This window comes from Engystomops pustulosus, chromosome 10 (genome assembly GCF_040894005.1).
Source record: "Engystomops pustulosus chromosome 10, aEngPut4.maternal, whole genome shotgun sequence".
Classification (NCBI taxonomy): domain Eukaryota; kingdom Metazoa; phylum Chordata; class Amphibia; order Anura; family Leptodactylidae; genus Engystomops; species Engystomops pustulosus.
In genome coordinates, this window is record NC_092420.1 from 2,829,888 (window position 1) to 2,847,880 (window position 17,993).

The following is a 17,993-nucleotide window of genomic DNA, read 5'->3' on the forward strand; positions in this document are numbered from 1 at the left end:
TATACACCACCACTAGGAGGAGATCACTACATACACATTATACACCACCACTAGGAGGAGATCACTACATACAGATTATACACCACCACTAGGAGGAGATCACTACATACAGATTATACACCACCACTAGGAGGAGATCACTACATACAGATTATACACCACCACTAGGGGTAGATCACTACATACACATTATACACCACCACTAGGGGGTGATCACTACATACACATTATACACCACCACTAGGGGGAGATCACTACATACACATTATACACCACCACTAGGAGGAGATCACTACATACAGATTATACACCACCACTAGGGGGAGATCACTACATACACATTATACACCACCACTAGGGGGAGCTCACTACATACAGATTATACACCACCACTAGGAGGAGATCACTACATACACATTATACACCACCACTAGGGGGAGGTCACTACATACAGATTATACACCACCACTAGGAGGAGATCAGTACATACAGATTATACACCACCACTAGGGGGAGATCACTACATACAGATTATACATCACCACTAGGGGGAGATCACTACATACAGATTATACACCACCACTAGGGGGAGATCACTACATACAGATTATACACCACCACTAGGAGGAGATCACTACATACACATTATACACCACCACTAGGGGGAGATCACTACATACACATTATACACCACCACTAGGGGGAGATCACTACATACACATTATACACCACCACTAGGGGGAGATCACTACATACACATTATACACCACCACTAGGGGGAGCTCACTACATACAGATTATACACCACCACTAGGGGGATATCACTACATACACATTATACACCACCACTAGGGGGGAGCTCACTACATACAGATTATACACCACCACTAGGGGGATATCACTACATATGGAAATGTGTGCCGGAGCAGCATCTTCACCAACAGCGAGACAATACAGACTGCAGCCAGTGCTATGTGTTATTCTTCTTTTATAATTGTATTTGTGTCCTCACACTGCTGTGCTCTGTGCGGCTGGATAGCTCCGCCCCTCTCTGGGCTCCAGAGTACAGCCATAATTCACACCAATGGGCACAGCAGTGTAAGGACCGCCTCCAGTGCACATGCTGGCTGCACGCTCACCTCTGCTGACAGGTTCCCGTTAACAAAAAACACAGACAATTTTCTACATGACTTTTATTATATAATCGTTACTCGCTACATCATAGAATTTATTAATTTATAACAATTATTTTTTTTTCTCTATTTCTTTTTTCTCTGTGCAAAGCAAAACCTACAACGAAAATAAAACATATGAAACACGATGGCGGAGGGAACCCAACATAATCTCCAGGCATCACCAGGGAGGGGTCTCCATCTGCCATTGCTAGACGGGGCAACTGTGAGTCTGGTGCTGCTGGTGAGGCCGGTGAGGCCATTACTGCCGGTGGTGCTGGTGAGGCCGTGAGACCATTACTGCTGCTGGTGCTGGTGAGGCCGGTGAGGCCATTACTGCCGGTGGTGCTGGTGAGGCCGGTGAGGCCATTACTGCTGCTGGTGCTGGTGAGGCCGGTGAGGCCATTACTGCTGCTGGTGCTGGTGAGGTTTATGAGACCAATGCTGCTGGTGAGGCTGGTTGTGCTGTTCTTCCGTGTACTATCGGGTGTATCTTATAAGTTCCTGCTCTTCGTCCCTTGTCAGGAGAATCTTTAGATGATTCCGAACTGTGCGAGCTCGTGCAGCTCCAGGTGGCTGAAGGCCTCCCAGGGGCAGATGACGGTGATGTCTGTAGGAGAGGAGCAGACGTGTCATTACTGCCAACTATAGGGGTGGGGGCACTGTATGGGGCCACTGTGCAGGGGGCACTGAGTAGGGCTTGCGGTCACTGTGTAGGGGCGAGTATCACTCTGTAGGGACAGGGGTCACTGTGAAGGGGCGAGGGTCTTTATGTTGGGGCTGCAGTCACTGTGAAGGGATGAAGGTCACTGTGTAGGGGCCGGGGTCACTGTGTAGGGGCTGGGGTCACTGTGTATGGGCCGAGGTCACTGTGTATGGGTCGGGGTCACTGTGTAGAGGCCGAGGTCACTGTGTAGCGGTGGGGGTCACTGTGCAGGGGGCACTGAGTAGGGCTTGCGGTCACTGTGTAGGGGCGAGTATCACTCTGTAGGGACAGGGGTCACTGTGAAGGGGCGAGGGTCTTTATGTTGGGGTGGCAGTCACTGTGAAGGGATGAAGGTCACTGCGTAGGGGCCGGGGTCACTGCATAGGGGCCGGGGTCACTGAGTATGGGCCGAGGTCACTGAGTATGGGCCGAGGTCACTGAGTATGGGCCGAGGTCACTGTGTATGGGCCCAGGTCACTGTGTATGGGCCGAGGTCACTGTGTAGGGGCCGGGGTCACTGTGTAGGCCGGGGTCACTGTGTAGGGGCCGGGGTCACTGTGTAGGCCGGGGTCACTGTGTAGGGGCCGGGGTCACTGTGTAGGGGCCGGGGTCACTGAGTAGAGGCCGAGGTCACTGTGTAGGGGCCGGGGTCACTGAGTAGAGGCCGAGGTCACTGTGTAGGGGATGTGGTCACTGTGCAGGGGCCGGGATCACTGTGTAGGGGCTAGGGTCACTGTGCAGGGGCCGGGATCACTGTGTAGGGGCTAGGGTCACTGTGTAGGGGCTGATATCACTGTGTAGGGTGTAGGGTCTAGGGTCACTGAGAAGGGGCTTAGGTCACTATGTAGAGGCCGAGGTCACTGTGTAGGGGCCGGGGTCACTGTGTAGGGGCCGGGGTCACTGAGTAGAGGCCGAGGTCACTACGTAGGGGATGTGGTCACTGAGTAGAGGCCGAGGTCACTGTGTAGGGGCCGGGGTCACTGTGTAGGGGCCGGGGTCACTGTGCAGGGGCCGGGGTCACTGTGCAGGGGCCGGGGTCACTGTGCAGGGGCCGGGGTCACTGTGTAGGGGCTGATATCACTGTGAAGGGTGTAGGGTCTAGGGTCACTGAGAAGGGGCCGAGGTCACTGTGTAGGGGCCGGGGTCACTGAGTAGGGGCCGGGGTCACTGTGTAGGGGCCGAGGTCACTGTGTAGGGGCCGGGGTCACTGAGTAGGGGCCGGGGTCACTGAGTAGAGGTTGAGGTCACTGTGTAGGGGCCGGGGTCACTGTGTAGGGGCCGGGGTCACTGTGTAGGGGCCGAGGTCACTGTGTAGGGGCCGGGGTCACTGAGTAGGGGCCGGGGTCACTGAGTAGGGGCCGGGGTCACTGAGTAGAGGTTGAGGTCACTGTGCAGGGGCCGGGGTCACTGTGCAGGGGCCGGGGTCACTGTGCAGGGGCCGGGGTCACTGTGTAGGGGCTGGGGTCACTGTGTAGGGGCTGATATCACTGTGTAGGGAGTAGGGTCTAGGGTCACTGAGAAGGGGCGTAGGTCACTATGTAGGGGACGAGGGTCACAGTGTAGCGATCTGGAGCATATCCCCCAGGTCTATATCGGGGAACAGGGTCGGAGGTGATAACTGATGAGATGGAAGATTCCTCACCTGTGCCAAGTCCTTCCATCCCCGGAATATCATCTCCAAACCTGCCAGATAACAGAAAAATCAATCACGATCCAAAGATCCTAAAGCTGCTTAAAGAGGAAATCCCCTCCAAATCTCTGGGGGCTCCATGAAAAATATTATAACTCTGATTTCATAATGACATTTACCAAATTTACCCTTTCCCTTTCAGAGTTCTGGCATTTTCTGTCCTTAAGCTACTTGTCAGAATCTTCCTTGGCAGCAGAGAAGTGGACGGAGACTAAACTCTTCCTGTATCTGCCCTGAATAAGTAATAAGCTTCCCTCATGTCCCATGATTCTTTGTGTCAGGCTCCGCCCCTGCCCTAGAGGCGTCAGGCTCCGCCCCTGCCCTAGAGGCGTCAGGCTCCGCCCCTGCCCTAGAGGCGTCAGGCTCCGCCCCTGCCCTAGAGGCGTCAGGCTCCGCCCCAGCCCTAGAGGCGTCAGGCTCCGCCCCTGCCCTAGAGGCGTCAGGCTCCGCCGCTGCCCTAGAGGCGTCAGGCTCCGCCGCTGCCCTAGAGGCGTCAGGATCCGCCCCTGCCCTAGAGGCGTCAGGCTCCGCCCCTGCCCTAGAGGCGTCAGGCTCCGCCCCTGCCCTAGAGGCGTCAGGCTCCGCCCCAGCCCTAGAGGCGTCAGGCTCCACTCCTGCACTAGAGGCGTCAGGCTCCACCCCTGCACTACAGGCGTCAGGCTCCACCCCTGCACTACAGGCGTCAGGCTCCACCCCTGCCCTAGAGGCGTCAGGCTCCACCCCTGCCCTAGAGGCGTCAGGCTCCGCCCCAGCCCTAGAGGCGTCAGGCTCCCTACAGCTATTGGTAGATGACTGGGGGTTGTAGTTCCACGTGGTCCACATACATGGAGCCCCCGTTACACGTGACATGGACTTACCCCTTCACTCCCTTCTTTGGGGGTTTGCTCTTGAACTGACGGGTTTGTCTCTGCTTGAATTTAGGAGGTCCCTTCCGGGGTGTGGTGGGGCCCCCATTATTGCCGCTTGCGGGGGCCAAGGCGCTGGATGCGGGGGAGCTGGAATTCATGTCTCGGGTTATTCCACTCTCAGGGACCTGAGGAGACAGAACAGAAGATGTGGTGAGATCCAGGAACTACAACAGCTGCAGCTTCGCTACATTGTATCCTCCCCCATGCGGTTCTTAAAGGAGAACTCCACCCACAATCGCAGCATCCGTCTGGTACATGGTGTCAGTGTCTTCTCCTGATCCCTGGAAGAGCCACAAACCCCCGGAGGAGTAAGATGTGACCTGAGGATTATCTGAGGGGTGCGAGGCCCAGACCCGAGGGAACCATAGAAATCCCCAGGGACCTGATCCGCAGAAACCACAGTGGTAACACACGGAAAACGCATCCAGGATTGTAGCTGCGGCTCCCGGAACATGGAGGCGTATTCTCCACACTGACCAGCGGATGGCGCCACAGACCCGAGTACAACAAGCTCCTCCCTCCAAGCTCCTCCCTCCAAGCTCCACAACTTCCCAATAGACAATTTGACTTTTACTTAAAGGGGTTTTCCCATCTGGACATTTCATTGAATTCATTTACCATATATAAACATTTCTTCAATTGGATGTTATTAAAAAAATGTTCCCGTGTGAAGATAATTTCTCATAAAAGTGGCCATGCTGTCTCTTAAAAACGAGATGGCTTCCTTGGATACGACCACCCCACACTCTGGCAGCAGTGGCCAGACATGGGCTATAGAGACCTGCCGGACCACCAGGATTCAGCGATCATTACCACAGGACGGCTGGGACCTGCAGTAACTCCCGGACATTTCATATACAATAACCTTTTGTTTCGTTGTGCAATCCCTCCAGCAGAGGTGGTCGTATCCAAGGACACAGTCTTGTTTCTAAGGGACCATATCACTACATTTATGAGAAATTGGGGCACATTTACTTACCCGGACCATTCGCGATCCAGCAGCGCATTCTCTGCTCTGGATTCGGGTCCGGCCGGGATTTATGAATGTAGTTCCTCCGCCGTCCACCAGGTGGCGCTGCTGCGCTGATAATCATCTCAACGCGCTGGAATGCACCACCTCGGACCAGGTGAAGGTAAGCGCTTCCCAAGCGACACTTTTTCGGCTCTTAAATGCGGCGGTTTTTCCGAATACGTCGGGTTTTCGTTCGGCCACGCCTCCCGATTTCCGTCGCACGCATGCCGGCGCTGATGCGCCACAATCTGATCGCGTGCGCCAAAATCCCGGGGCAATTCAGGTACAATCGGCACAAATCGGAAATATTCGGGTAACGCGTCGGGAAAACGCGAATCGGGCCCTTAGTAAATGACCCCCATTATCTTCACACAGGAACATTTTTTTTCATAGCATGTAATTGAAGAAATGTTTATATATGGAAGATTAATGAGACTGAGTGTGAGTGCCCAGACGAGAGGAGAAGACCCCTTTAAGTATGTGAATTTTTTATTAACCTTATCTTCCCTGAGTTATCGCCCGACTCCTGAGAGTCCAAGTTTTAAAAAGGTCTCACCCATGGTAGGATTAGATACAGCATACAGTATCACACATGATGGGATTAGATACAGTGGACAGTATCACACATGATGGGATTAGATACAGCATACAGTATCACACATGATGGGATTAGATACAGTGGACAGTATCACACAAAATGGGATTAGATACAGCATACAGTATCACACATGATGGGATTAGATACAGTGGACAGTATCACACAAAATGGGATTAGATACAGCATACAGTATCACACATGATGGGATTAGATACAGCATACAGTATCACACATGATGGGATTAGATACAGCATACAGTATCACACAAGATGGGATTAGATACAGCATACAGTATCACACATGATGGGATTAGATACAGTGGACAGTATCACACAAGATGGGATTAGATACAGCAGACAGTATCACACATGATGGGATTGGATACAGCAGACAGTATGACACATGATGGGATTAGATACAGCATACAGTATCACACATGATGGGATTAGATACAGTAGACAGTATCACACATGATGGGATTGGATACAGCAGACAGTATGACACATGATGGGATTAGATACAGCATACAGTATCACACATGATGGGATTAGATACAGTAGACAGTATCACACATGATGGGATTAGGTACAGTGGACAGTATCACACATGATGGGATTAGATACAGCATACAGTATCACACATGATGGGATTGGATACAGCAGACAGTATGACACATGATGGGATTAGATACAGCATACAGTATCACACATGATGGGATTAGATACAGTAGACTATCACACATGATGGGATTAGGTACAGTGGACAGTATCACATATGATGGGATTAGATACAGCATACAGTATCACACATGATGGGATTAGATACAGCAGACAGTATGACACATGATGGGATTAGATACATGACGCACTATGGGATTAGGTAATGGCCACTCTGGTTGATGACTTTCTTAGATCTCATTACCTGGATGAGTGGGATGAGGATTATGGGATTACTGTAAGTGGATGAGGTGCAGGGTGCCGGGTGCCTGGTGGGTGCCAGCACCCGGGCAGGACATGTGATCTAGAAGGAGCAGCAGCGGGGGAGAGGGCAGAACCGTCATAGCGGGGCCCCTGACCCGGCATCATGGGGCCCCATCACCCGCCTCATACACAATGTCACATGTTACATTTATCATAAAATATTATCCGTTACTGTGACGTCAGATTATATCACCTTCTATTATATTGTATATTACATTGTGTCACTTTATATAACGTTAGGTTCTAGTTTATTCCTCTGCTTATTCTGCGTTTCCATGAGATGATATATTATAGTATCACACTAGATTATAATGCATCCTATTACTCACATGATATTACACTACAGGAGGTGACATTGTATCACATGATGTCTTATTACTGTATGTGTCACTACATTACATTGTATCCCGCTGTATTATTACACTATTATATACTATATCACGCTGTGTTATTACACTATTATATACTATATCACGCTGTATTACTACACTATTATATACTATATTACGCTGCGTTATTACACTATTATATACTATATTACGCTGTGTTATTACACTATTATATACTATATTACGCTGTGTTATTACACTATTATATACTATATTACGCTGTGTTATTACACTATTATATACTATATTACGCTGTGTTATTACACTATTATATACTATATTACGCTGTGTTATTACACTATTATATACTATATTACGCTGTGTTATTACATTATTATATACTATATTACGCTGTGTTATTACACTATTATATACTATATCACGCTGTATTATTACACTATTATATACTATATCACGCTGTATTATTACACTATTATATACTATATTACGCTGTGTTATTACACTATTATATACTATATTACGCTGTGTTATTACACTATTATATACTATATCACGCTGTGTTATTACACTATTATATACTATATCACGCTGTGTTATTACACTATTATATACTATATCACGCTGTATTATTACACTATTATATACTATATTACGCTGTGTTATTACACTATTATATACTATATCACGCTGTGTTATTACACTATTATATACTATATCACGCTGTGTTATTACATTATTATATACTATATTACGCTGTGTTATTACACTATTATATACTATATCACGCTGTGTTATTACACTATTATATACTATATCACGCTGTGTTATTACACTATTATATACTATATTACGCTGTGTTATTACACTATTATATACTATATCACGCTGTATTATTACACTATTATATACTATATTACGCTGTGTTATTACACTATTATATACTATATCACGCTGTGTTATTACACTATTATATACTATATTACGCTGTGTTATTACACTATTATATACTATATTACGCTGTATTATTACACTATTATATACTATATCACGCTGTGTTATTACATTATTATATACTATATTACGCTGTGTTATTACACTATTATATACTATATTACGCTGTGTTATTACACTATTATATACTATATTACGCTGTGTTATTACACTATTATATACTATATTACGCTGTGTTATTACACTATTATATACTATATCACGCTGTGTTATTACACTATTATATACTATATCACGCTGTATTATTACACTATTATATACTATATTACGCTGTGTTATTACACTATTATATACTATATCACGCTGTATTATTACACTATTATATACTATATCACGCTGTATTATTACACTATTATATACTATATTACGCTGTGTTATTACACTATTATATACTATATCACGCTGTATTATTACACTATTATATACTATATCACGCTGTATTATTACACTATTATATACTATATTACGCTGTGTTATTACACTATTATATACTATATCACGCTGTGTTATTACACTATTATATACTATATCACGCTGTATTATTACACTATTATATACTATATTACGCTGTGTTATTACACTATTATATACTATATCACGCTGTGTTATTACACTATTATATACTATATCACGCTGTGTTATTACATTATTATATACTATATTACGCTGTGTTATTACACTATTATATACTATATCACGCTGTGTTATTACACTATTATATACTATATCACGCTGTGTTATTACACTATTATATACTATATTACGCTGTGTTATTACACTATTATATACTATATTACGCTGTATTATTACACTATTATATACTATATTACGCTGTGTTATTACACTATTATATACTATATTACGCTGTGTTATTACACTATTATATACTATATTACGCTGTGTTATTACACTATTATATACTATATTACGCTGTGTTATTACATTATTATATACTATATTACGCTGTGTTATTACACTATTATATACTATATCACGCTGTATTATTACACTATTATATACTATATTACGCTGTATTATTACACTATTATATACTATATTACGCTGTGTTATTACACTATTATATACTATATCACGCTGTATTATTACACTATTATATACTATATCACGCTGTATTACTACACTATTATATACTATATTACGCTGTGTTATTACACTATTATATACTATATTACGCTGTGTTATTACATTATTATATACTATATTACGCTGTGTTATTACACTATTATATACTATATCACGCTGTATTATTACACTATTATATACTATATCACGCTGTATTATTACACTATTATATACTATATTACGCTGTGTTATTACACTATTATATACTATATTACGCTGTGTTATTACACTATTATATACTATATTACGCTGTGTTATTACACTATTATATACTATATTACGCTGTGTTATTACATTATTATATACTATATTACGCTGTGTTATTACACTATTATATACTATATTACGCTGTGTTATTACACTATTATATACTATATTACGCTGTGTTATTACATTATTATATACTATATCACGCTGTGTTATTACACTATTATATACTATATTACGCTGTGTTATTACACTATTATATACTATATTACGCTGTATTATTACACTATTATATACTATATCACGCTGTGTTATTACACTATTATATACTATATCACGCTGTGTTATTACACTATTATATACTATATTACGCTGTGTTATTACACTATTATATACTATATTACGCTGTATTATTACACTATTATATACTATATTACGCTGTATTATTACACAATTATATACTATATTACGCTGTATTATTACACTATTATATACTATATTACGCTGTATTATTACACTATTATATACTATATTACGCTGTGTTATTACACTATTATATACTATATTACGCTGTATTACACTATTATATACTATATTACTCTGTATTATTACACTATTATATACTATATCACGCTGTATTATTACACTATTATATACTATATTACGCTGTGTTATTACACTATTATATACTATATTACGCTGTGTTATTACACTATTATATACTATATTACGCTGTGTTATTACACTATTATATACTATATTACGCTGTGTTATTACATTATTATATACTATATTACGCTGTATTACACTATTATATACTATATTACTCTGTATTATTACACTATTATATACTATATCACGCTGTATTATTACACTATTATATACTATATTACGCTGTGTTATTACACTATTATATACTATATTACGCTGTGTTATTACACTATTATATACTATATTACGCTGTGTTATTACATTATTATATACTATATTACGCTGTATTATTACACTATTATATACTATATTACGCTGTATTACACTATTATATACTATATTACTCTGTATTATTACACTATTATATACTATATCACGCTGTATTATTACACTATTATATACTATATCACGCTGTATTATTACACTATTATATACTATATTACGCTGTGTTATTACACTATTATATACTATATTACGCTGTGTTATTACACTATTATATACTATATTACGCTGTGTTATTACACTATTATATACTATATCACGCTGTGTTATTACATTATTATATACTATATTACGCTGTGTTATTACACTATTATATACTATATTACGCTGTGTTATTACACTATTATATACTATATTACGCTGTGTTATTACACTATTATATACTATATTACGCTGTGTTATTACACTATTATATACTATATTACGCTGTGTTATTACACTATTATATACTATATTACGCTGTGTTATTACACTATTATATACTATATTACGCTGTGTTATTACACTATTATATACTATATCACGCTGTATTATTACACTATTATATACTATATTACGCTGTGTTATTACACTATTATATACTATATCACGCTGTGTTATTACACTATTATATACTATATTACGCTGTGTTATTACACTATTATATACTATATCACGCTGTATTACTACACTATTATATACTATATTACGCTGTGTTATTACACTATTATATACTATATTACGCTGTGTTATTACACTATTATATACTATATTACGCTGTGTTATTACACTATTATATACTATATTACGCTGTATTACACTATTATATACTATATTACTCTGTATCATTACACTATTATATACTATATTACGCTGTGTTATTACACTATTATATACTATATTACGCTGTGTTATTACATTATTATATACTATATTACTCTGTATTATTACACTATTATATACTATATCCCGCTGTGTTATTACACTATTATATACTATATTACGCTGTATTATTACACTATTATATACTATATCACGCTGTATTATTACACTATTATATACTATATTACGCTGTGTTATTACACTATTATATACTATATTACGCTGTATTACACTATTATATACTATATTACTCTGTATTATTACACTATTATATACTATATTACGCTGTGTTATTACACTATTATATACTATATTACGCTGTGTTATTACATTATTATATACTATATTACTCTGTATTATTACACTATTATATACTATATCACGCTGTATTATTACACTATTATATACTATATCACGCTGTATTATTACACTATTATATACTATATCACGCTGTGTTATTACACTATTATATACTATATTACGCTGTATTACACTATTATATACTATATTACTCTGTATTATTACACTATTATATACTATATTACGCTGTATTATTACACTATTATATACTATATTACTCTGTATTATTACACTATTATATACTATATTACTCTGTATTATTACACTATTATATACTATATTACGCTGTGTTATTACACTATTATATACTATATTACGCTGTGTTATTACACTATTATATACTATATCACGCTGTATTATTACACTATTATATACTATATTACGCTGTATTATTACACTATTATATACTATATTACGCTGTGTTATTACACTATTATATACTATATTACGCTGTGTTATTACACTATTATATACTATATTACGCTATGTTACTACACTATTATATACTATATTACGCTGTGTTATTACACTATTATATACTATATTACGCTGTATTATTACACTATTATATACTATATTACGCTGTGTTATTACACTATTATATACTATATTACGCTGTGTTATTACACTATTATATACTATATTACGCTGTGTTATTACACTATTATATACTATATCACGCTGTGTTATTACACTATTATATACTATATCACGCTGTATTATTACACTATTATATACTATATCACGCTGTATTATTACACTATTATATACTATATTACGCTGTATTATTACACTATTATATACTATATTACGCTGTATTATTACACTATTATATACTATATCACGCTGTGTTATTACACTATTATATACTATATTACTCTGTGTTATTACACTATTATATACTATATTACGCTGTATTATGTTATTATACGACACTTTATTATGCTATTATATACTCAGGGGCGTAATTAGGAGCGGCCGGGTCCTATAGCAGATTTCCCGAGGGAATTCGTTAAAACGCCTTTTCATGTTGCGTTTTTCTTCATTGCTGAAGTGTAAGCAGCCGAGTCCCGATGTGAACACAGCTGATTACACTTCCAGCAATGAAGAAAAACGCTTCCAACGCTGGAAAACGCAACATGAAAAGGCGTGCGCCAATGCACCCTTACAATATATATATATATATATGTACACACACGTTTACACAATCACACACATTAATACACACTTTTATATACTCTGTACACATGTACAAACAGGTATAAACTATATGTACACATATATGTGCTAGGATATACATTTATACACTAATACATACACATCAAATGCACTCGTACAGTATATACACACACATACAGCATATACATCCACATACAGCATATACACACACATACATACAGAATACATCAACATACAGTATATACACGCACATACAGTATATACACGCACATACAGCATATACACGCACATACAGCATATACATACACATACAGTATATACACGCACATACAGTATATACACACACATACAGCATATACACACACATAGCATATATACACACACATACAGCATATACACACACACATACAGCATATACACACATACAGCATATACACACACACATACATACAGTATACATCCACATACAGTATATACACACACATACAGCATACACACACACATACATACAGTATACATCCACATACAGTATATACACACACATACAGCATATACACACACATACAGCATATACATACACATACAGTATATACACGCACATACAGTATATACACACACATACAGCATATACACACACATAGCATATATACACACACATACAGCATATACACACACATACAGCATATACACACATACAGCATATACACACACACATACATACAGTATACATCCACATACAGTATATACACACACATACAGCATATACACACACATACAGCATATACACACACACATACATACAGTATACATCCACATACAGTATATACACACACATACAGCATATACACACACATACAGTATATACACACACATACAGCATATACACACACATACAGCATATACACACACAGTATATACACACACATACAGCATATACACACACACATACAGCATATACACACACATATACAGTATATACACACACATACACACACATATACAGCATACACACATACAGTATATACACACACATACAGCATATACACACACATACATACAGCATATATACACACACATACAGTATATACACACACATACATACAGTATATACACACACATACAGCATATACACACACATACATACAGCATATATACACACACATACAGTATATACACACACATACAGCATATACACACACATACAGCATACACACACACATACAGCATACACACACACACACACACATACAGCATATACACACACATACAGTATATACACACACATACATACAGTATATATACACACATACATACAGCATATACACACACACATACAGCATATACACACACACATACAGCATATTCATCCAAATTCAGCATATACACACACATACATACAGTATACACACACATACATACAGTATACACACACATACAGTATATACACACACATACAGTATATACACACATACAGCATATACACACACATACAGTATATACACATACAGCATATACACACACATACAGCATATACACACACATACAGTATATACACACACATATACAGTATATACACATACATACAGTATATACACACACATACATACAGTATATACACACACATACATACAGTATATACACACATACAGCATATACACACACATACAGTATATACACATACAGCATATACACACACATACAGTATATACACACACATATACAGTATATACACACACATATACAGTATATACACACACATACAGTATATACACACACACACACACACATACAGCATATACACACACACACATACAGCATATACACACACACACATACAGCATTTAATATATATGCACATAAAGATAGTTACAGGCATTTTGGAAGATGAGTCGCTTGGTGGGGTGAAGGTGAGGTGTTCCTGCAGGTTGGCCAGCAGCCAGACAAGGTGCTCTGCGGGCGGGGATGAGGTGCGCCGGCAGGTGCGTCAGGGGCCTGAAGACGAGATGCGCTGCCTGGAAATCTGGGGTCCGAGGACAGGGTGCGCCGGGGGACCGCAGGCCAGAAAATGAGGTGCACCAGTAGGATCGCACTCAGTGCACTCAGCCAGCGACCCTAGCGGCAGGAAGGTGCACACTGTGCAAACGGAGGTTGGAAGGACGGGGGCTGGGGGCAGAGAGGTGCGGGCCCCGTAGCAGGGCGGCCCCGTAGCAGCCACTAAGGCTGTTGTTACGCCACTGTATATACTATATGAGGCTGCATTATGTTATTACACATATTGTTACCTTATTACGTTACGGCCTATTATCACATGTGACTATTACACGTCCGCGCTGATCTCTGTCCGTCCGTCTCTGCTCCTCGCTAGTCGCCCATTTTACGCTCCCTGTATCATTCCGAGTGTCGGATCATCCAATAGGAGATAATTCCTGGAATCCTTGGAGCGACCGAAGCTGCGCTCAATAACCCGGATATGTGGGTGCGGTCACATGACCCCGGGCCCCCCCCTCATACTCACGCTGCTCCGGGTGCTGTACGGCGGTGTCTCTGCGGCTGCTGCGGTGATCCGCTAGATATAAGGCCGCTGAGGGAGGAGGATTATCAGCAGATTATCTCCAGCCGCCAATTACCTAATCCGGAGGAGCGCGACCTCTGACAGGTGCAGCCGCCAAAGTATGTGAACCCCTCCAACCCCCTGATCCCAATGTTTACAGATTCAGCGCAATAGCAACTCTGCTTGCTGTCAGTGATGGGAACAATTCTGACACCACGGGACAAATATCGCAGGTCTAAGAACGTGGGACGGATTTATTATAATGGCCGATATAAAAGACACAAAAGTCTCCGATGTTTAAGAAGAGTCTATTACACATCTCTCCAGGGACAGTACATAACACTGGCTGCAGAGAGCACAGAGCACAGCAGTGTGAGGTCTGATTACACATCTCTCCAGGGACAGTACATAACACAGGCTGCAGAGAGCACAGAGCACAGCAGTGTGAGGTCTGATTACACATCTCTCCAGGGATAATACATAACACTGGCTGCAGAGAGCACAGAGCACAGCAGTGTGAGGTCTGATTACACATCTCTCCAGGGACAGTACATAACACTGGCTGCAGAGAGCACAGAGCACAGCAGTGTGAGGTCTGATTACACATCTCTCCAGGGACAGTACATAACACTGGCTGCACAGAGCACAGAGCACAGCAGTGTGAGGTCTGATTACACATCTCTCCAGGGACAATACATAACACTGGCTGCAGAGAGCACAGAGCACAGCAGTGTGAGGTCTGATAACACATCTCTCCAGGTAACAATACATAACACTGGCTGCAGAGAGCACAGAGCACAGCAGTGTGAGGTCTGATTACACATCTCTCCAGGGACAATAATACATAACACTGGCTGCAGAGAGCACAGAGCACAGCAGTGTGGGGTCTGATTACACATCTCTCCAGGGACAGTACATAACACTGGCTGCAGAGAGCACAGAGCACAGCAGTGTGGGTCTGATTACACATCTCTCCAGGGACAATACATAACACTGGCTGCAGAGAGCACAGAGCACAGCAGTGTGAGGTCTGATTACACATTCTCTCCAGGGACAATACATAACACTGGCTGCAGAGAGCACAGAGCACAGCAGTGTGAGGTCTGATTACACATCTCTCCAGGGACAATACATAACACTGGCTGCAGAGAGCACAGAGCACAGCAGTGTGAGGTCTGATTACCATCTCTCCAGGGACAATACAACACTGGCTGCAGAGAGCACAGAGATCACACTGTGAGGTATGATACATTCTCTCCAGGGTCTGTACATTACACTGGCTGCAGAGAGCACTGAGAGCACAGCAGTGTGAGGTATGATTACATATCTCTCCAGGGACTGTACATTACACTGGCTGCAGAGAGCACAGAGCACAGCAGTGTGGGGTCTGATTACACATCTCTCCAGGGACAGTACATAACACTGGCTGCAGAGAGCACAGAGCACAGCAGTGTGAGGTCTGATTACACATCTCTCCAGGGATGATGCATGACACTGGCTGCAGAGAGCACAGAGCACAGCAGTGTGAGGTCTGATTACACATCTCTCCAGGGACAGTACATAACACTGGCTGCAGAGAGCACAGAGCACAGCAGTGTGAGGTCTGATTACACATATCTCCAGGGACAGTACAGAACACTGGCTGCAGAGAGCACAGAGCACAGCAGTGTGAGGTCTGATTACACATCTCTCCAGGGACAGTACATAACACTGGCTGCAGAGAGCACAGAGCACAGCAGTGTGAGGTCTGATTACACATCTCTCCAGGGACAATACATAACACTGGCTGCAGAGAGCACAGAGCACAGCAGTGTGAGGTCTGATTACACATCTCTCCAGGGACAATACATAACACTGGCTGCAGAGAGCACAGAGCACAGCAGTGTGAGGTCTGATTACACATCTCTCCAGGGACAATACATAACACTGGCTGCAGAGAGCACAGAGCACAGCAGTGTGGGGTCTGATTACACATCTCTCCAGGGACAGTACATAACACTGGCTGCAGAGAGCTCAGAGCACAGCAGTGTGGTGTCTGATTACACATCTCTCCAGGGACAATACATAACACTGGCTGCAGAGAGCACAGAGCACAGCAGTGTGAGGTCTGATTACACATCTCTCCAGGGACAATACATAACACTGGCTGCAGAGAGCACAGAGCACAGCAGTGTGAGGTCTGATTACACATCTCTCCAGGGACAATACATAACACTGGCTGCAGAGAGCACAGAGCACAGCAGTGTGAGGTCTGATTACACATCTCTCCAGG

At 41.4% G+C, this 17,993-nt stretch overlaps 1 protein-coding gene across 1 annotated transcript; it reads right to left on the reverse strand.

The window, feature by feature from the left end:
* Positions 1–1,178: 1,178 nt before the first annotated feature.
* On the reverse strand, positions 1,179–15,782 carry PDE6H (phosphodiesterase 6H). Its single transcript, XM_072127855.1, has 4 exons — positions 15,686–15,782; positions 4,426–4,601; positions 3,521–3,561; positions 1,179–1,782 (listed from the first exon to the last, which is right to left on the reverse strand). The coding sequence occupies exons 2-4, from the start codon at positions 4,572–4,574 to the stop codon at positions 1,706–1,708; spliced, it is 267 nt and encodes an 88-aa protein (XP_071983956.1). The 5' UTR covers positions 4,575–4,601; positions 15,686–15,782; the 3' UTR covers positions 1,179–1,705.
* Between the last annotated feature and the right edge of the window lie 2,211 nt (positions 15,783–17,993).

Excerpts from the sequence above, each read along its gene's own strand:
- PDE6H (XM_072127855.1), bottom strand. The coding sequence starts at position 4,574 with ATGAATTCCAGCTCCCCCGCATCCAGCGCCTTGGCCCCCGCAAGCGGC. Across the intron at positions 3,562-4,425 it reads CCAAAGAAGGGAGTGAAGGG|GTTTGGAGATGATATTCCGG; the intron begins GTAAGTCCATGT and ends GTTATCTGGCAG. Across the intron at positions 1,783-3,520 it reads GATGGAAGGACTTGGCACAG|ACATCACCGTCATCTGCCCC; the intron begins GTGAGGAATCTT and ends CCTCTCCTACAG.